We start from the raw sequence: 20,398 nt of genomic DNA on the forward strand, positions 1-20,398 counted from the left end.
TTTAGAATTCCCTAATAATAAATGGTATATGTTTAGAAGCATTAGTAGACATAGACACGTTTGCACTGTTTAGGATGTCAAAATAAATTATAATACAGTTAAACAGTTTGTAAGGAAAGGCATATTCACAAAAATTACAGAATGTTAACAATATAAAAAGGAATATAGGAAATGATTCAGCAGCAATAATGACTAACTAGCTTTTGATTGATTTTGCACAAAAATTACTGGATTTTGCAATCAAGGACAAGGAGAACAATGTATTCATGCACTACATGAAAAAAAAAATGAAAATGAGACACATTGGAAAGCTTGGGAAACAAACACAATTATTGGCATGAGGTAATGAGAACATGCTGATACCTCAACAACAGGGTATTGATGCATCTTCAAAAGATGGGCATCAATGCCCATAGATGGAAGGTCTTGAGAGGTGGAAATGCCTGCTGTTGGAAAGCGTGTAAATACAGAATCAATTATTATGTGAAAAGATCATAGGCACAAGTGAGTGATTAAGTAGGAGATGCTGGCTGGCCAAATTAGACTTCTGGCAGGTCGTGACTCAGACTCAGTAACTTTGCACACTTGCGAGTTGAAACTGTGATGAAAAGGGAACCAAGTCTGTAGCAGAGTAACTAGAATATGGTACCCTGGAGGTCAAGCTAGAAAGTCCTTATAGACTTCCAGCTTGCTGTTCGTGTCTCACACTAGTTCAAGTGTGACGAATAGGTTGCAGATGGAGGCAAAGCAGCATGAAATATGCTCACAGTGCAACAAGTTGCCCTACAGGAAGCCAAAGGCACATAGCCAAATTGCCCTATAAAAGAAAAAAATCTTTGGCTTTAGTATCCTTCTGAGAACTCCAGGTAAACTCCTGAGGATAGAAATCCTCTGAACTGAGCCTGATGCAGGGTTGACTTACAATACTATATTTTTTCACCATGTCCTAGGTATTACTAATTTAAAACTGAACTTATGTCTTTCATCATGCTGTAATTCCAGCACCAATTGATCAGTGCAGAAGAAAACCTATAGAGAAAAACCTTCCTGGAATCACCGATACAGAGTAGGGTACACCAGAGGAACAATTTTATTCCAACAAAATTAGGCTGTGAAAGACAGAGGCCCATTTCTTGTCAGTGCATAAAATCTATAAATCTAGTAGACAGCTGCAAGGCTGTCGGACTGGTGGAGCATGCCGGGACTGGCGGAAGATACCAGTAAAAAGTCACAACAATGAATGTTTTTTTTTCCTCTTGCAGTTTTTTGTGATTTCTACAGTTCCTTGAGGTAAGGTTTAAAGTCCTACAAATATAAACAAGAGCAGAGTTAAAATACCAGAAACATCTACTATAGAAAGTCAAAGAAAGGCAACAAATGTGCAATAAAATGAATAAATGAATAAATATGGGTAAGAAATTAAGAAGGAGAAGAAAAACACAAAGCGTAACAGTTACAATGCACCTTGATATAGATCGCTGGCAAAATCTTATATCAAATATAATCTAAATAATAATAATAATAATAATAATAATAATAATAATAATAATAATAATAATAATAATAATAATAATAATAGCTCATTCAAAAATGTGAACATTTTACCAGGCTTCAAAATTAGACTACTCTATGATTTCAGGGTCCTGATTAATACTGATTAAGTCACCAAAAACTGCTTCAAAGAATTTTATAAGACACATTTGTATTTCCATCTCTTCTTTCCAGTGCCAACAGCATGGAGAAGCAAGTTGAAGTTCGAATGCATGAGTGTAATTTTGAAGCTCCAGCTTCTCCTCCAGGACCAGCGTGCGGAGGTCTCTTTAACAAATTCATGAAGAACTTGCTTCTAGCACTCACAATTCTTGGTAAGACACTTTATCATTTAAACAGAATCATATTAACAGATACAATAGTCAGTGTACTCACAAATCAGTGGTAGATCATTGGTTAAAGCTCAGAGTTAGTGATAAGATGGTTATTAATATGAATCCATAGAGCCATTGTTTAACCCTTAAACTTCATTCCTGGTTATTTTGGCATCATAAAACCACCAGCTTAACACACTAACATAATTTATTTATGACTTTCTCTTTATTTTACCATATCGCTAATACCTTCCTAGATTTCTAATAATATCTCTAATAGAAGACATATTTATAAAGGGAGCAGTTTATGTAGTTTGCAAAGAGTGGATGTAGCTCATGAACATTTAGTTTATGGTTTGACTGGTGAAAAAAATTATAGCATCTTATTGGTAACCATTTCTAGATGGGAAAATGCACTCTGAGCACTAGATAGGTGTACACTCCAATACACTCTGAGCACTAGATAGGTGTACACTCCAATACACTCTGTGCACTAGATAGGTGTAACCAACAACCTGTAATTATAGAGTATGTTGAGAATGGATTTATAACTGTACAGTACATGATCAGGGAACATTCTGTCTATTTTAGAATAGGCGAGGCAGTAAAACCCAACAAATGAAATGTTTAATAAGTTCAAATGTCATATTTTTTGATCAGGAAGATTTTTGAGAGCTCACTGACAACATTGTTTAAAGAACACAATATGATTGATTTACTTTATTTGCGTGTAAAATCTTAAGTAAACATAACTCACATGACTCTACTGAAATAATATTATTTTAAACCTATCCCAAAACTTCTTCTTTCACATTTTTCCTCAACACCTCAATCATCTTGGTGTGTTACTTAACAATTCAGTTAGTTAAGAAATAGTGAGCAATGTAAGCTAGAGATATTTTATTGAAATTGGTAAAAGTCCAGTTTCATAATAATCTCTTCTATAAAAGGTTCAGATAAGTGAATGTCATGGTTACAACGGTTACCTTTAATGATTGATCATGATTAGTTTGTGGCTTCTAATGGTGATGACTCAAGGGTTAAGGCTCTGGGTTATTGACTTAAAGGTGGGGTTTCGAGCCCACAACTGCCAAGCTGCCATTGTTGGCCCTAACCATTTCTGTTCCAGTGGTGCTGTATAATGGCTGATGCTGTGTTCTGACCTCAGCTGGAATTTGCCAAGAAAACAATTTCTCTCTGCTTTAAATATATATGTAACTAATAAAGGCTTCTTCTTATGTGTAATCTGAGAAAATGACACAAAGTATTTTAAGAGCTGTTTAATTTTGGTGGTGTAGTGGCTCAACAGGTAACGTTACCAGCTCAGAGTTCCAGTATCCTGAGGTTTGACAGTTAGGTAACTGTCAGGGTGGACTTTTGCATATTTTTCCCATGTCTATGTGTTTTTTCTGCAGTTTCTCCGGTTTCCTCTCACCTCACAAAAACACAACATTAGGCAGATTGGCTAAGATAAATTGTCTCTCTCTGTGTGTGTGTGTGTGTGTGTGTGTGTGTGTGTGTGTGTGTGTGTGTGTGTGTGTGTGTGTGTGTGTGTGTGTGTGTGTGTGTGTTCCATAACCAAGTTGATTTGTGCACTAAGTGTTTGTCAGAGAGTTTATACACAGTTATATAAGCAAACTTAATGAATTATTTACATATACATTGACTTTAAGTACATGTAACTGGATAATTTACAAAAAACTGAATATTTCTAGGTTTACTGTACTTGAAGAAAAGTTAAAAAGTTTTTAAAATGAAATAATTAAGGCAGTTGGTTTCTTTGCTAGGTTTCACAGTGTAATAATATCTCTAAATATCTCTATACCTGACCCTACTGTATGTGGCATATATCAAACATGCGCAGCAATGATGCGATCAATATAAAATAAATATAAAGCCAAGCCAGAGAAGCAGCTAGATACATGATAAACATTAAAGCATAGTGAGAAATCAATAACCTGAGCAATTTTCAATAAGTAGAAGGTAAATCTGTAGATTTAAAGTTTATAATTTGATTAGATTTAAGGCTTCATCACTGCTGATGACATGTCATGCAAATGATGGATGCAACTGTATATAGGATTTTACATTTGCAAAAAGAGGAAATACCACATGTCTGTCTTTAATAGCCTGTCTGATTCTACCTGATGCTTTGTTTTGTTCAGGTGTGATTGTAGGCTCGGTGGCTGGTGTCCTTCTGCGTTATGCATCTCCACTTCATCCAGATATTATCATGATCATCGCCTTCCCTGGTGATATTCTCATGAGAATGTTGAAGATGGTGATTTTGCCTCTGATCATCTCCAGTTTAATCACAGGTTCTGTGTACAATCACACCACATCCCTACATGCAGGCTTCTGTTGATATTAGACAGGGTTATTCAGTTTCACTGGCAAGTGGAAAGCTGCATCTAGGAAACACAATATTTAGTAAACATGCCTAATTACAGCAAGTTGTGCTTGTCTGCACCTGTTGTCAAATCGATTTTGCACATTTGCAGCATGTCAGCTCGCCTCATGACAAACACTCTATGAATTTCATTGTCATGTAAACACAAGTTTCAGCTGTGAATCCCACACACTGGGTTTCATCATGGCCTTACAAGATGGCTGCCTTGGATGACATTTCAAATCCCAAACTGTAATTTAACTACACACTACTAATTTGTACTACACACTACGTACTTACATTATACGCCATGTACACTACCATATATTGCATAAAGTTTAGAAAGGTAGTATCCTCTCAAGTCGTCAGAGAAAGACATCAAACGCATGTAATGTTACGCAGCTAGCTTTAGCAGAATACAGTGAATTTATAAAACGGTGAAAAATAAATCACACGATGTAGGCTAATTTAAAAAATATGTTTAAGTTGTCTTGTCCTTCAAAGTGTCATTATTCTTATCCAGCGTCTATGCCTGGTAGCCCCACCCCTATTCCTCTATATGAGCAAAACCGTTGAGTGCATGAACTGCCCAACATTCTTCACCTTGTTTTTTCAGCTGAATATATGCATCATACTTGAAGTGCGCTTCATTTTGTTTGAATAGAGTGAAAAAAGACTGTTTATACAAATTGGCACATAAATATGCGATTTGGGACTCACCTGCAGACAACAGCCAGATCAAATTTCCATGTCACAAGATATTTCCATTCTAATACTCTCACCTGTTTCATGTTTGCCTTTAATTAGTGTTTGTATTTAAGTCTTAAAAGTTCTTTGTTTAATTGCTAAGCTTTTGTTGTAGATTGTGTTTTTTATGCCATACTCTCTAGGTTTTTACAATTCTACAGTTTTCTGTTATACAATAAAAAACATGCAATTGTATCCATTCATTGTTAGATTTTTTTTAGTTTGTTTGATAAATTTGACCTAATAATGGTCATCCGTATTCAACCGATAAAATATAGGATGTTAACTATTAAGTTCATATAATGAGATTTTAAAATATATCTTTGAGTAACACGTTACTGAGTAGAAATTCTAACATATGAAGATGAAATAAAATTGTACCAATCGGTTATTTTAATCATTGCAGGTCTGGCAGGTTTAGACGCCAAATCTAGCGGTCGTCTCGGCACCAGAGCCATGGTGTATTACATGACCACAACCATCATTGCAGCAGTGCTGGGGGTGCTTCTGGTGCTGGCTATCCACCCGGGTCACCCCAAAATAAAATCCAACTTGGGAGAGGGCAAGAAGAACGATGATGTGTCCACATTAGATGCCTTTTTTGACCTTATACGAAATCTTTTTCCAGAGAATTTAGTACAGGCCTGCTTTCAACAGGTGAGTTTTAATTACATATTCATTTTGTAAGAGGAACATCAGGATTCAATTAATTAATAATTAATTATGATTAAAAACTGGATAGTTTACAGCATATAAGTGGTGGTTGGTTTTAAAAAATTGAATGTCTAATGATGATGGTGTGGTAGCAACATTACATTATGGTCCATGGTCCAAGTCGGGCTTTACATGTCCTTCCTGTGTCCGTGTGGATTTCCTATATATTTTTCTTTTCTTTCTTTCCATCTTGTGGATTGGTTGGGCTGTAAATAATAATAATAATAATAATAATAATAATAATAATAATAATAATAATAATAATAATAATAATAATAATTGTCATGTTTTGTTTGTTTTTTCAGATCCAGACCGTTACAAATAAAGTAGAGGTATCAACACCTCATCATCAACATTACCATCATCATCAACATCATCCTCATCGGTTTGGACGAAATAGCACCAAGTGGGCAACAAAATATGTTATGAAGAAATCTCTCCAGTTCAAGAGTGGCATGAATGTCTTGGGTATATTTACAACATATTTACAGTAGATTACAGAATATAAGTAAACTGAATAAAGATCATATCCAAAAGTCGGCATTACAATCAGACTTTAAGATAACAGAGGATTATGTAGTGTGAACAGTTTGGTTTTTAAATTTGTATTTCATGTCTGTCAGTAATCCTAGCCGTAGGTCTTTAGATCCTTATATAGGATATACTATATGAACACTATGCTTTCTTGTTCTAGGGCTCATTGGTTTCTTTGTGGCTTTTGGAATCTGCATGGGAAAGATGGGTGAGAAAGCCAAGCTGCTGATGGACTTCTTCAACATTCTCAACGAAATCGTCATGAGACTTGTCGGCATGATTATGTGGTATGGGTTTGTATCTTAATTAATCAAGTCAGTTTCAAAATTTCTATTAACTTTCACAGTCAGTAGTACTTGTTGTGTGCCATACAGGCTTGTGTAACATTTTCCCTGTTATAGGTATTCTCCTGTTGGGATTGGGTGCCTGATCTGTGGCAAGATTATTTCAATTAACGACCTGGAGATGGTAGCCAAGCAGTTAGGGATGTACATGCTCACAGTCATTGTGGGCCTCATCATCCATGGTGGGATCTTTCTCCCACTGATATATTTTGTCATTGTTCGAAAGAACCCTTTTACATTTTTTATGGGCATATTTCAAGCTTGGGTGACCGCATTAGGAACAGCTTCCAGGCAGGCCATTTTCCTGTACTTCTTAATTTCTTAATTCAACATTAAAGAAAGCATCTTGATATGGTTAGAGGATGTAACTAATAATGTGTATCTCTGTGTTAGTGCTGGTACACTGCCTGTTACGTTTCGTTGCCTGGAGGAAAACTTGGGCATTGATAAAAGAGTTACTCGATTTGTGCTTCCTGTTGGAGCGACCATCAACATGGATGGTACAGCACTTTATGAGGCGGTAGCAGCCATTTTTATCGCACAGATGAATGGAATAAAACTTGACCCAGGTCAGGTTGTTACAGTCAGGTAAGTAACAAACAAACAAATGCAAAATATGGTTTGGATTCGTATATTACATTTTACATCATTACATCTTCTCACAATTAGCAAAAATTACTTTTCAGTGAAATAAATCTAGGATCTCTTATGTAGTTCTTGCTACCGAGTTTCAACTTAGCACGCTTTATGAAAAAGTGGCATTATGTTTAATAGCAGCAATGCATACCGTTGATATACGTTTCACGACTGCTCACCAAGTTTAAGTTGAAAATAATGTTGTGATTTTCTTAAAGCCTCACAGCTACTCTTGCTAGTGTGGGAGCTGCCAGTATTCCCAGTGCTGGCCTGGTTACCATGCTGCTCATCCTCACCGCTGTGGGACTGCCCACCCAAGACATCAGCTTACTGGTCGCTGTTGACTGGCTTCTGTGAGTAAATCTGCACAAGGCTCTCATCATAGAACAAACATCAGCATGGGTTAAAGAGAGACACTGTTCTTTAAGATGCAGTCACTATTCGTTCAAAACGAGGATCATACAAACATGGGAAAAGATTTGGCTTTTCAGAGGGGTAACAAATTACTAGGACATCAGGGGAGTATTTTATTTGTTTGTCATTGGTGGAAAAATAGTTTCAATATCCAGAGAGAAAAAAATTTACAAGGTTAAAATCATGAAGTTCTATATTCCAAACTTCGTCAGGAGATGATATGGAATTCATTACAGTTACTGTATTAAAGTACTTTATTCCAGCCAATAAGGGAAGTAACTTTCAGGAAGGGCATCATGTGTAAAACCTGTGTGACATACTGTATATGGAGCAGGGGATCTGCTAGCTAAATAGCTGGCCATATGTTTTGAGTTGGCTATCATTTTTTAGTCCAGTCACTGAAGTTTCCATGCAACCAATAGATGACAGGGCAGCACTCTATAACTTTATCTAGTATTTATTACTTTAATATTATATAATTATAATATAAAATAAAAACCTACATTAAAACTAAAGGATTACATTTTTGCAAACATCTGTTAACCTAACAGTCTGGTAAATTTTAATTTAAGGCAATTTTGCTAGTTAGATTATCATATTTTTATCACTCAAAAAACTTAGCTAGCCAGTCTCAATTTTTTTTTAGCCAGGCTGCTATAAGAGAATACATAAAACAAGAAATGATTAACAATAGAAAGCAATAATTATGGATGTCCATACACAAAAGCTATTTCCATGCTTAAAGTGCTTTAAAATGACAGGTTTGTGTGTGTGTGTGTGTGTGTGTGTGTGTGTGTGTGTGTGTGTGTGTGTGTGTGTGTGTGTGTGTGTGTGTGTGTGTGTGTGTGTGTGTGTGTGTGTGTGTGTTTGCAAGATAAATGGCCTATCAATAAGTTAAGCTGTGGCACATGTGTCTTTGTCTCATTTCAATTCAACAGGGATCGCTTCCGAACGTCAGTCAATGTTATTGGAGACTCGTATGGAGCGGGCATCGTGTACCACCTCACCAAAGATGAGCTTGACACTTTTGATGCCCAGCAGATAAAAACAGATGGCTTTGAGATGACCAAATCACAATCCTCCTATGAGAATAACACAAACCATGGTGTATATGCATCGTACAACTCCTGTCCACAAGTACTAATAGATGACTGCAAGGTACATAACACTCTCACAGATATAGAAACATGCATGTAGTAGATACATTTTGTTTTGTGTTATTAGCGGCACAAGACAGATTTCCTTTTAATTCTGGTTGTAGACTGTAAAACTTTACTTTACTATTTTTTTAAATCTATGTTTGCTGTAAAGCTTCTATTTTCTTACATTTTAAAATCTTGCAATGATGCTACAATGGACTTTTGTCCATTTCACCATCTGTCCACTTTTTTATTTCATTGTGTTTGAAGCTCTAATATTTCTCCCCACATTTTTAACTCTTGTCTATGGTAGCGGAAAATCAATCCCTAAATCTTTTTCTTTAAAACTATAAGCCAGAACTATTCAGTCCATTAATAGTTGATATGACATTTTTTGCTTAAAATATGACACCTTCCAAGATTCAATGAAGAAAAACACAATGTAATGCTAATCTCTTTAGGTCCACTGTTCATTTTATATTCATTGATTGTGCCTTGGTCCAATGGTTAGTTGTCCATGACAATTGCTTTCAGATCAACTTGACCCCAAATGGCTCCCCTGCTGTCTTTTCTGTTACTGAGGAGGACCCTTGGACACAAGAGTAAAACAGATCCAGCTTCGCCTTATATCGGGTCCTTCGCGCTTGCTATTCTGTGTGAAAACATTTTAATGAATGGAAAAATTTTTAGATCCTATTTTACATCCTATTATTATGCATGTATTATACTAGCACAGGCATTTGTTCAGGCATGAACGACTCCTCATTGTCTTGGTGACTAAGATTATAGTTTGGCTTTTAGCTGTGATTAAGGATCTATGCCAGTGACCTTAAAGCTGTAAGTTCAAATCAGTAGTTGTCAGAAGTAAGGTTCCAGTTCTAGTGTCCTGTCCCACCACGGCTGCAGCTTTGAGTAAGGACCAAACCCTACAATTGCTCACTGCTGGAATCTTAAGTAAGGCCCCATGTTCAAAACTGAAACCTTTAAATTGCAGTACTGTAAATTTAATTTCATATACTGTATTTATGGCAAATCAAAGTATTTGTACAAAATTCCACCTATGGTGTGTCTAGAGTTGGGGTTTTCACATCATATAGGGTCTTGAATTTCCAAACCAGACTCCCAGTGAGCAATCTAAGGACCCCATCAAGTACCCTCCCAATCCTTTTTCCTTGTTAATTGGAAATCATACATATATTTAACATATAAAGCCAGAAAAAAGCTTGGGCTCACTGCTAGTGGCAGGATGACAGAAGTGCAACTTGCCCTCACTGTCTTGGCTTAGAGGGATTAAGCCTTGGTGTTGGCATTCAAGATCAAACTCTTACCCTTATATGACAGTAATTTCAAACCCCAACCACTCCCTGCAACCCCAATCACCACACCAAAGCTAACAGCATACAAAAACGGTGCTGAATTTGGTTACTAGGGCTTATTTTAACCACCAACACAAATACCACACAAGAAATTAAACTGCAAGAACAGACACAAGGTCTGATATAAAACAAATGGTTATCTATATGAGGACAGCTTATTGGACACCACCTTCGAAATTTAGTCAGAGTGTACATGATAAAGACAGTCAAATGACTTGGCATGCTGAAATAATTCTAAAATTGATGAATTAAGTCTTTGTATGCACACACTAATGAAATTGTATTTGTTTTATAGCTCTGCCTTGAATACAGCAAGTGTAAACTGTATACAATTCAATGATGAGTTCTGTTAACTCATCGACTTATGCGAATTATGTCTAAAGTGCAAAAAAGAATGGATTTTGCCGCATTGCAGCAGTGCTGTTTTATAAGGCTCTCATCACACATCACACATACTGCCAGTGATGTATTTAAATAGTGGGAGGACAAAAAGGGAAAAAGAATGTTCAGGAAGATGAAATTCGCTCTGCTCCTCTGCTTTGAAAATGCACCCTTTTATTTGTACTATAACCATTTTAAACTGTCCAAATTTTGCAAATATTTCTATTCATAATAAAGTGCCTCTTTGCACTTTGTGTATTTATTATTTATTTACTTTATTTAGGCTTTCTTATGTGACCTGAGAACATTATTAATACAATATTAAAATATAATTATAAATAGTTTTGAAGCCAGCTTTTTGTATTTTCTTTACTATAACATACAAACATAACAAATATTATTGAAATCTTGACAGAACAACTTTTTGGATGAGATGATCTGGTGTGGATAAAAAGGCTTTATAAATCTTTTATGTGAGAATTAATAATTATTATTTCGAGTATATAGTGGCAATTATTAAATTATAATAATTTATTAAAGGATACCTTTTCAGTTTATGTGTTTGTGTGTGTGTGTGTGTGTGTGTGTGTGTGTGTGTGTGTGTGTGTGTGTGTGTGTGTGTGTGTGTGTGTGTGTGTGTGTGCGCGTGTGTGTGTGTTTGTGCATTTGGAGAGACAGAGGAATATAGAACGTAGAACTGTGTGCATGTGTATCTTATTAAGATGTACATGTTCAGGCAGGGCCTGACAAAACATTCAAGTTTTATGTTGTTACATACATAATAATTGTGTATACAACGTGATGTTTTTGGTTTCTCATGTGCTCTATGTTAGTACAGATTTATTTGCAAAACAAGATTGACTTTTTCATTGTGATGTCCCTCTATTTTCTATGGATGCTAATGTTACTTTGTAAATAATGGAAACATCTTTATTTCATGTGATTTTTATTTTGGACTCAAATAAACGAAAATACACATATTCCATACATGCTTAGTTCTCTTCATCAAGGCAATGTCATATCCATCTCACCAACCATACAGTAACGGAAGATGAAATTGGGACAAATGTTCTGGTCTCCATAATGGGAAGTGTATTAACAGAATATGACTATAATTAAGAGCTATGTGCATGTAAACATAACTACCAGCGATAAGAGTTTACAAATATTTTTTTTATTTTGCTGTGCTTATACAAGCATGTGGTCCTCATATGCTATACATCTTATTATTTAGTTTTTAATGAATAACACAAACAGAAGTATTTCGTTGTTCTGTGCTTGATTGTACAGAAATTGTTATATTTTAGTACACAGTACTTACAGGTAAACATTTTAACTAGCAATTATCTAGTTCAATTATCGTTAAAAATTCAATAATCACTTGTAATTAAAAAAGAAGAAGAAACTAGGTTGCACCTGTAAGTGAAATCTGAAAGACTTTAGTGAGAAGTATGGTTCAATAAAGTGTAGTTTGTCTGTAAGGTGATTAGCATTTATCCATGAAGCCCATTAACACCAAAAGCCAGGCCGAACACTACACAGTATAGAATAGGGAAAAAATCCAACTTGATCTCTTTGGATTTTAGCTCATGTTTGGTTAATGGTCAGGGGCTCAGGGTTCACTCCTTTTTCATTTCCACTTGTATTACATCAGATATTCCTTTTCTGGAACTTCTTCAAGGCTGATCATGGTATAGTCTGTTTCTTTCATTTCTGTCTTTTGTGAGCTCATGAGAGCCACAATCTCCTTCTCTGACAGGGGCAGAGTTGCTGCTTTGTCATATTCCTCATATTTCTTTGGCTCAGTGGAGTCGATACTGAGGCATTTCTTACTAGGCCCATACCACCTAAACAAGAGAAAAACATTATTATTATTATTATTATTATTATTATTATTATTATTATTTATTTTTTTATTTTTTATTTATTTTTTTTTTGTTAAAAAACACAGTTCAACTACTCGAATATTAGTCTCAATATTTAAATTTGTACATTCTAACTACTTAATAAATCTTGAGAACTGCGTGATATAGAGTGTCGATTATAATAGGATTTGAATTCCACCACAGTAACAGAATAAAAAATGAATGGCTATGCTTCATATTTCTCACTTTGAGAATCACTAGTCTATGGGTTTTGAAGTTTATAATCAGTTACATGATGTAATTTCATGCAAATAGTTACAGATATTATTTATCTGAAATGGTGATAAGTACATACTTTCATATGGAAAATAAGGAAATGCATTTCAAATGAAAGCATCCCAGAAGTATCTAGCATATATTAAGTATATTAAAACAAGTACATGTCTTTGGTGGCGATCCCAACGAACACACAGATAACAGCTCCAAGAGTCAGGCATAATGCTAAGATAAGAAGCCAAACTAGAGAGACAAGCACAAAATGTTAGAGACAAGATTAAACAGTGTTTGATAAAAGATGGAAACGATCAACAGTGGCACGCAACGCCATTACACAAACTCACCCGGTGTGCCTTCTTTGACCAGTGCATCAGGTTCCTTTGCAGATTTCTTAAATTGATCTGGTTTGAACGGGGAAGACACTGCAAAATTAAAATGTAATATCTAATTGAATTTAATTAAAATTACAGTTTTGTATTGCACCACCATTCAATATATATTAAACAAAAGTTTATATATTTTTGAACCTTGGATGATTCTACAAGTAACTTTTCAAGAACATCATTTGTAGCACATCATAATGATTAGATGATAAAATACCTTTCACTGTTGGCTCTGGACTACTTTCTTCCATAGGTTTTTCTACATTGTTTATGTGTTTTGGAATGACTTCTTCATTTACAATAACGGATGGGATAGTCGTCAACCAGTCTGAGGTAGGAGCTTCAGGCCCCATACCAGATTCACCATCCTCTTCTGATAAAAGTGTAGGGATTTTAAGATCGACAGAATTAAAGACAGTAGTGGTAAACTGAAGATCCTTGTCTTGCTTCTCATCGGGAATCTCTAAAAGCATGCTTGAGTCACCTGAACCGTAGACGGGTATCGACAATCTGCTCAAGAAAGATTCCTCAAGAACCCAATTCGGAACGTTACCAGAGCCTTCGCTCTTCTCCTCAGGGAACAGCGTGGTGGTTTGGTTTGAGACAAATGTAATCAAATCAGCAGCATTTTCATTCTTTGGAAGCTCCTTAGTATTTTCACTGGTGAGCTCAGTACTAGCCTCAGGGCTTTTCAGGGCTATAGTTTCTGTTGGCACACTATCCTTCTGAAACAGGGAAGATTTTTCCTTTGAGTTTGATGAATCATGTGTAATAATGGCATTGTTTTTATCCTGTGTTTTCTCAGTTTTGTATTTCCCATCATTGCTGACTAAGAAACCGTCAGCCATTGCCTCTTCTAGGAATTCTGCATCTGGTTCCACATTTGCATTCAGTCCTATGTGAGAAAAATATGAATTCATATAACATAAGGTTAGAGAACTGTACAGTTAATAGCAGTAAATAATAAAGTCATAGACATTATGTCAACTCCCACCAACAAGCTAGGTCTCTTAGTAAGACCAAGACTAATGCATGCTTTTTTCACAGACTGGTGAGTAACAACTTGTTCTTTTCAAATGACTCCAAAAGGCCATGGAGTAACACACTAATTAATCCATAATCTAACTAATTAAAGTGTCTGATAGACAGCAGACCATTTTATCCAGGAAATTAGGTAATTCCAGATATAGTGGGAATGTTTTAAACAGTCTGGAGCCCTATAGCATGGTTTTTAGACTCAAGTACTGATCGGGCGGATGATGACTGATTTTATATCATTGTTTGATCTGACTCTTATTCTAGAGAATTCCTAGAACTACAAGGGGTTCCTGTTCAAACATGCGTTACTAAGGAAACGGTGAGTTTCAGGGTGTGTTAACAAAAATATTAGTACTTGCTTCAGAGTTGGGTAATCAATCAAATCCAAATGTTTAACATCTAAGGATGGATTATTGAAATGTAATGTATGGTATTGTGCTTTGCCACATTGACTTTTGCACTATACTATCGCTCAACTGGACACAATCTTCCTTCAATCTCTCTACCTTCGTGTGTAGCTTGGCAGTGGAAATCTACTAGACAAATACAGTATAAAACCCTGGCCTCTTGTATCAGTGTCCAATCTACAGCGAATAAAGTGAGCTGTTCAGCCATATCACTTAGACAATTCTTTAAATACACTGTATTTGGTGGAGTCATTTTAACATTGGCACATTTCTATTAACATCATTGTGAGGTTCATATGATTCTGTCATTATCACTATTTAATTGCTGTCACTTTAAGGTTGAAAATGTCTGAGATGGATGAACTTATAGATTACGTTCAAAGAAGAAGAGGGTTTGTAGTCTTCAAAAATAATCTACCTAATATATAGGGGTAAACAAATACATACACTCACTGGCTACTTTAATACCTGTGCATTTGCCTATTTATCAATCCTCCTGTCGACCAGGAGCAAGAATCTGTGGCTCCAGTGGGCACAAGTTAATCACAACTTTAGTTTTGCCTGAAGTCTTAAAAATCTAATTACAGCCTGAGCAGACCAACATCTAGACATTTTCATTGTTAGATACACATAGTTGTTTTTTTTAATATCTGCTTTACTGTTATAGATATTTAATCAGCACTTGTGAAATGATTTGTAATGATGTTTATTTCCATCAAATGGACTTGTTCTCAGATGTGAATCTGACCCTCTGCAACTTGAGTAGTCTTTTCATTAGAATGAGGGTTCTGAGTGTTCTACCCACATCTGGTACTCACGAGTCTCGATTTTAAAACAAAAACATGAAATATGAGCTGAACCCATGTAAGTACTGTTCCCATAGATTCATACAGTTTTATTCATCTCCTGTTTCATGTGTGACAGTTGCACATTGATGTAGGGGGAGTGCAAAAAAAACCCCATGCGAGCATTACATTTGAATTTGCTTGTTTTTCTCTTCAGCTTTGGTATTTTCAAAAAAATTTCTCAATAGCACTTTCTAAAGTGGTATCTATTGATAAGCTTTCAGTAAAGAGATCTGTGCGTTCCCTGGCAATAGCATGACATCTTCGAAAAAGCAAGATAAGCCATGTTAGATTCACATTCCATAACTCTTATCCTTTTGTGTGATTTGGGTGTATATATTTGGTTTTAGCGTAAGAGCAAATAGTTTTTAACAGCTATTCATTTTAACCAAAAGCAGTAATAGCTTCTGTAGGTAATTCAGCCCTATGACTGTATATCTATATAAAAGCTTGTTCACTTTAATAATTCTGCCTCATTTAAGACATACATTATATAAAGTACTTTGTTCTAGCACATATGGTAATACCTTTGGACTAAATTTATGTCTTGTAGTTTAATGAAAAAAAAGGCATCGTTTTACTGGACATTGAGATTTCACACCCACATCTCAGGTAGTACAGCTGACCTTGAGCCTGACTCAAGACATACAGTACAAGCAGTGTTGTAATGTAACGGAGTACAAATACTTCGTTAGCGTACTTAAGTAGAAATGTCACGTATCTGTACTTTACTTCGCTATTTAAATTTGTCAACTTTTTGTCAAATTTGTCAAATTTGTCACTCCACTACATTTCCTAGATAAAATGTATACTTTTACTCCATTATATTTCCACTAAGCGTCTTCGTTACTCGTTACTACAAAATAAAATCAGAAGAAATGTGCGTGACTGCAATAAGGGAGGTTTGGCGAATCACTGCTCCTAGATTGTATTACGCAGCTCCGCACGCTCTACGGAGAAGCACAGGCACGCGCAGCGTCCACACGCAGTCAGAGCTGGAGGCATTTATCTTTAACGGCGGCAAACAAAAGCAGTGAAATGTCACTATTCTTATTACCAGAGTTGATAGCACATACAAAATATTAATGTAATATCAATACTAAATAAAAATAACATTTATTGATTTGGTCTTTGTGAATATTAGTTTATTAATGACTACATTCATGGACACACTGTTTGTAGAGAATGCACACATACATGAACTGATCTGATCCAAGACTGGCCTCATTACATCATGCATAACATTTTTGTGTCCACTTTTGCCATTTAATAATACCATAACTTTTGGCTTACTGTGTAGTCAAATAATATATATAAAACTCTTCTTGTTTTAAATTCTCACTGAGGGCTAAAAAGATGAAACCGTAGAACCGCCCCTGCTCTTATGCCTACCGAAAATGACTGAAATTTTACTTTTTACTTCAAATACTTAAGTACATTAAATATCAGAAAATTACTTTTGATACTTAAGTACAGTATATATCAGATACTTTAAGACTTTTACTTGAGTAATATTCTAAAAGGTGACTTTCACTTCTACCAAAGTCTTTTTCTCGTCTTTTACTCAAGTATTGCTTTCTAGTACTTTATACAACACTGCATACAAGACCCACTGATTCATGAAAATATATAGTGGAAAGAGTTTTGTCGCACTTTAATAACAGCGTCAGCACATTGACAGCTCTGTGCTTAGACTGGATTGAATATTTCATTTGAATTTAATCATCTACCACATAATTACATTTTTCTAAATTCAACATTCAAGTACATCACTCACCCTGAGTTGTCTGAAGTAACAGCAGTCCAGATGTGACCACAAGAAACAGAATTGTGTGCATTGTTAATGCTGCTGGGTGTGCACGATGCAGTCTTAGAGCAGCTTCAGAGCCAAACTTTTCAGTGTGTGAGAAGTGGAAAGGCGCCTCACCTCTTTTATAAACTTGAGTCATGACTTTGATGACACACTCTGAGGCACGATGGGTGGTGTAAGCTCAAACACACCCTGTCTAGAAGGTCACTTTCTTCCTTTCTCACCTGGTTGATCACTATCATTAGCCCACCTAAGAGACTGTTCTACACACTTACATCAGCTTATGTGGATTTTCATGGACGTCACAACTCATCTGGCTCTGCATAAATCAAATCTACTACCGTATACACCACAGTGATAAAGACTATATAGTGAAAGCCTGGGCGAGATTTACTCTGGAACATTGCTGGAATATTGCTTGTTGACAGTTGCTTTTTGCATTTTGTTTCATGTATCTGCCGACGTTAGAAATGTACGTGTGAACACATGCCTTGTCACATGATTGAAGAGGAAATGCAAATTAAATAAAAGTCAAGTTTACACACATCAGATGCAGGTGTAGATTTTATTAGTCTTGAAGGCAGCCTTCAGGCATGTTGAATCAGTGTGATGATGAAATTGTTAGGATGACTCAGGTGAACAAAGCCTTTCTTCTGCCAATACACCTTTACTTCCTGCATACCTTGTACGGCATGCTGTCTAGCATGGGAACAGCTTTTTATTCCCCCTCTGAGAATCGTTCGACCATTTTATAAAAAAAAGTGCACTGGGTGATTTTTATCTGGATTCTTTAGAAAATGTAAGCTGGACTAAAATGAGATTATTAAGCAAGTCTCAACATCTAGTTCTCCAGAAACAGAGAGTGGCTAAGAAGATTACATTTTATCAGTGAAATGTAATGAATTCTTGATATTCTTACTCATGCCATTATAAATTTGTATAATTAGGTTCCTTATTCATTTCTTAAGACATACAGGTTCAGGACTGTTTTCTTTTTTCTACAGAATGCTTTGTAAGGATTATATTTCTGTATTTAGTGTTATATTGATGCTTGATTGGGGCTCTCATTACCTACATTATCCTCATCGTGATCGTTTTCTAAAAATCAGTTAACACACAGTATACAGTAATAATGCCAAATGGGCAAGTTTCATTGTTTCGAATGCTGTGTGTTAAGTAATGTAAAATCAAATCAATTCAAATCCAATTTTATTTGTCACATACACATACATACAGAGTACAACATGCTGTGAAATGCTTTTTGCATCTGTCCGGTATTCAAACATAAAAAATATAACCAAAAGGAGGTAGATAAATAAAAAAATATAAACTATATAAAAAAACTATATAAAAAATGAAAATATAATTGAAAAAATAATGTATATACATATACATGAATATACATTAATGCGTATGGTTTTAATTATTGTCCTTAAAGTGTTCATGTGCAGTATGGTGTGTATAACGTGTATAAAGTGGCAATGTGCTGTGCAAGTCCAGAGTTAAAGTAACAGTCCAGAGTTAAAGTGTCAGTGCAAAAAAGGTGTGCAGAAAAACAGTGAAGCTGGAGGGAGAGGTCCAGTACTAGTGCATGGTGCTGTTCCCGAACCAGGAAGTGATGCTACCCGTCAGGACGCTCTCAGTGGTGCAGGTGTAGAAAGTCTTTAGCACCTAAGCAGGTAGTTTAAAGTCCCTTAAGCGTCTCAGATGGTACAGACGCTGCCGGGCCTTCTTCACCAGGGTGTTGATGTGACAGGACCAAGACAGGTCCTGTGTGTTAGAAGATTGTTCTCGTGGCACCATCTCTAAAGGTTTTTAGTCTCCTGTAGGTAGGCTGTCTCATCATTGTTGGAGATCAGGCTCAACACAACAGTGTCGTCAGCAAACTTGATGATGGTGGTGGAGTTGGAAGTGGCCACACAGTCATATGTGTGCAGTGAGTACGGCAGGGGGCTCAGAACACAACCCTGGGGAGCTCCAGTGCTTAGGGTGAGGTTGGATGAGGTGTGTTTGTCCACCCGTATGGCTTATGGACTGTCTGTCAGGAAGTTGGAGATCCATTGACACAGCGGCAGGCCGAGTCCCAGGATCTCAAATTAGAGGTGAGCGTGGAGGGAATTATGGTGTTAAATGCTGAACTGTAGTCCACAAACAGCATTTTTGCATAATTCCCTTTTCTGCAGTCCAGGTGGCTCATCGTAGTGTGGAGAAGATGAGCAATGGCTTCCTCAGTAGAGCGGCTCTGGCGGTACGCAAACTGTAGTGGATCCAGTGTGTCTAGTAGTGATGCAGTGATGAAGTAAAATAGGTCCAAGGTTAGTTCATCTTGATTTCAAAAATTTACATGGGCAGCACATATTGGGAAAAAACAATCAAAATAATCTAATGTGATATTTGGTATTACAGCTGAAGGGGATAGATTTTTTCGTCTAAACCATATGAGTGAGGCTAAATCACTGCTTTAAAAACTACATAACATTCAAACTCGGGATCTAAAAAATGAGTGGAGCATTTAATCAAAAAACAACTACTAGTGCTGTTTGCATTGGTTCAATGAGAATTCATTGATTTTCATTAACATCATTAGCATTTGTTTTGGTACATTATTTTTCCACTATTTAAAACCCTGAGACAAAATCGATTCATGCAGACTGTCACCCAAGGACGAAGGATCAAATCCAGGACCCTGGAGACGTGGGCAATGCAATCCACTGCACAACCCTGCAACTTGAGTTGATCAAGTTCATTTAATATCATTTCTTCCTGTCAGCGCCAACCCTCTAGTGACATCTTGTCATCTTGCCTTCTTCTCCCACAATTTGATAATACCACTATGATTATTATAATAGTAGTCATTGGATCACATTAAGTCTTTTCTAACTAAAATATTTGATTTTTGTTTAAATTAAATTAAGTGTAAGCAATAAGATCATGTTTTGATGAATAACTAAACATTTTTATGCAAACCATACATATTCATTCCTAGTGCAAATAACTGGAGTTAAAAAGCATCAATGACAGTTTATGCTGCATCAATGATTAAAATAATTTTGGCTTTGAAATTTATAGGAGAGTTGATATAGAAATACCAATAAGTAAAGTAGAAATTGATATAATGGTGAGAAAATAGCAACAGGTTATGCCAGGAGTGTAAGAGGGAGAAACAGAAGGTAAGCAATTATATTCACTATATAATTAACTATAAACAAACATGGTTTGAGAGAAATGTGTATAA

At 36.0% G+C, this 20,398-nt stretch overlaps 2 protein-coding genes across 4 annotated transcripts; one reads left to right on the forward strand and one right to left on the reverse strand.

Annotated features, from left to right (window-relative positions):
• Window positions 1-1,656: 1,656 nt before the first annotated feature.
• slc1a2a (solute carrier family 1 member 2a) lies at window positions 1,657-9,388 on the forward strand. Its single transcript, XM_027136988.2, has 10 exons — window positions 1,657-1,865; window positions 4,031-4,183; window positions 5,408-5,658; window positions 6,021-6,183; window positions 6,410-6,536; window positions 6,651-6,884; window positions 6,987-7,181; window positions 7,448-7,582; window positions 8,582-8,801; window positions 9,317-9,388. The coding sequence occupies exons 1-10, from the start codon at window positions 1,736-1,738 to the stop codon at window positions 9,386-9,388; spliced, it is 1,680 nt and encodes a 559-aa protein (XP_026992789.1). The 5' UTR covers window positions 1,657-1,735.
• A 2,080-nt stretch (window positions 9,389-11,468) lies between these two features.
• cd44a (CD44 molecule (Indian blood group) a) lies at window positions 11,469-17,356 on the reverse strand. 3 transcript variants are annotated; one of them, XM_027136987.2, is made up of 6 exons: window positions 17,131-17,356; window positions 13,548-13,958; window positions 13,281-13,436; window positions 13,025-13,102; window positions 12,845-12,923; window positions 11,469-12,386 (listed from the first exon to the last, which is right to left on the reverse strand). In XM_027136987.2, exons 1-6 carry the CDS (start codon window positions 17,300-17,302, stop codon window positions 12,185-12,187), a joined length of 1,098 nt encoding a protein of 365 aa, XP_026992788.2. In that variant the 5' UTR covers window positions 17,303-17,356; the 3' UTR covers window positions 11,469-12,184. The 3 variants fall into 3 exon arrangements, with proteins under 3 accessions (XP_026992788.2, XP_026992786.2, XP_026992787.2); XM_027136985.2 differs by having other exon boundaries at window positions 13,281-13,958; window positions 17,131-17,350; XM_027136986.2 differs by having other exon boundaries at window positions 13,025-13,081; window positions 13,281-13,958; window positions 17,131-17,346.
• Window positions 17,357-20,398: the final 3,042 nt, after the last annotated feature.

The sequence above is a fragment of the Tachysurus fulvidraco genome, chromosome 1 (genome assembly GCF_022655615.1).
Source record: "Tachysurus fulvidraco isolate hzauxx_2018 chromosome 1, HZAU_PFXX_2.0, whole genome shotgun sequence".
NCBI classification, from domain to species: Eukaryota; Metazoa; Chordata; class Actinopteri; order Siluriformes; family Bagridae; genus Tachysurus; species Tachysurus fulvidraco.

What these genes read in the sequence shown, in the direction of transcription:
- slc1a2a (XM_027136988.2), top strand. Translation starts at nt 1,736, where the DNA reads ATGGAGAAGCAAGTTGAAGTTCGAATGCATGAGTGTAATTTTGAAGCT. An exon ending in CTTGTCGGCATGATTATGTG is followed by an intron (nt 6,537 to 6,650) that starts GTATGGGTTTGT and finishes TCCCTGTTATAG; the next exon opens with GTATTCTCCTGTTGGGATTG. An exon ending in GCATTAGGAACAGCTTCCAG is followed by an intron (nt 6,885 to 6,986) that starts GCAGGCCATTTT and finishes TCTCTGTGTTAG; the next exon opens with TGCTGGTACACTGCCTGTTA.
- cd44a (XM_027136985.2), bottom strand. Translation starts at nt 17,302, where the DNA reads ATGACTCAAGTTTATAAAAGAGGTGAGGCGCCTTTCCACTTCTCACAC. An exon ending in GTTACTTCAGACAACTCAGG is followed by an intron (nt 13,959 to 17,130) that starts GTGAGTGATGTA and finishes TTTCTCACATAG; the next exon opens with GACTGAATGCAAATGTGGAA. An exon ending in GGGATCGCCACCAAAGACAT is followed by an intron (nt 12,387 to 12,844) that starts GTACTTGTTTTA and finishes TCTCTTGTTTAG; the next exon opens with GTGGTATGGGCCTAGTAAGA.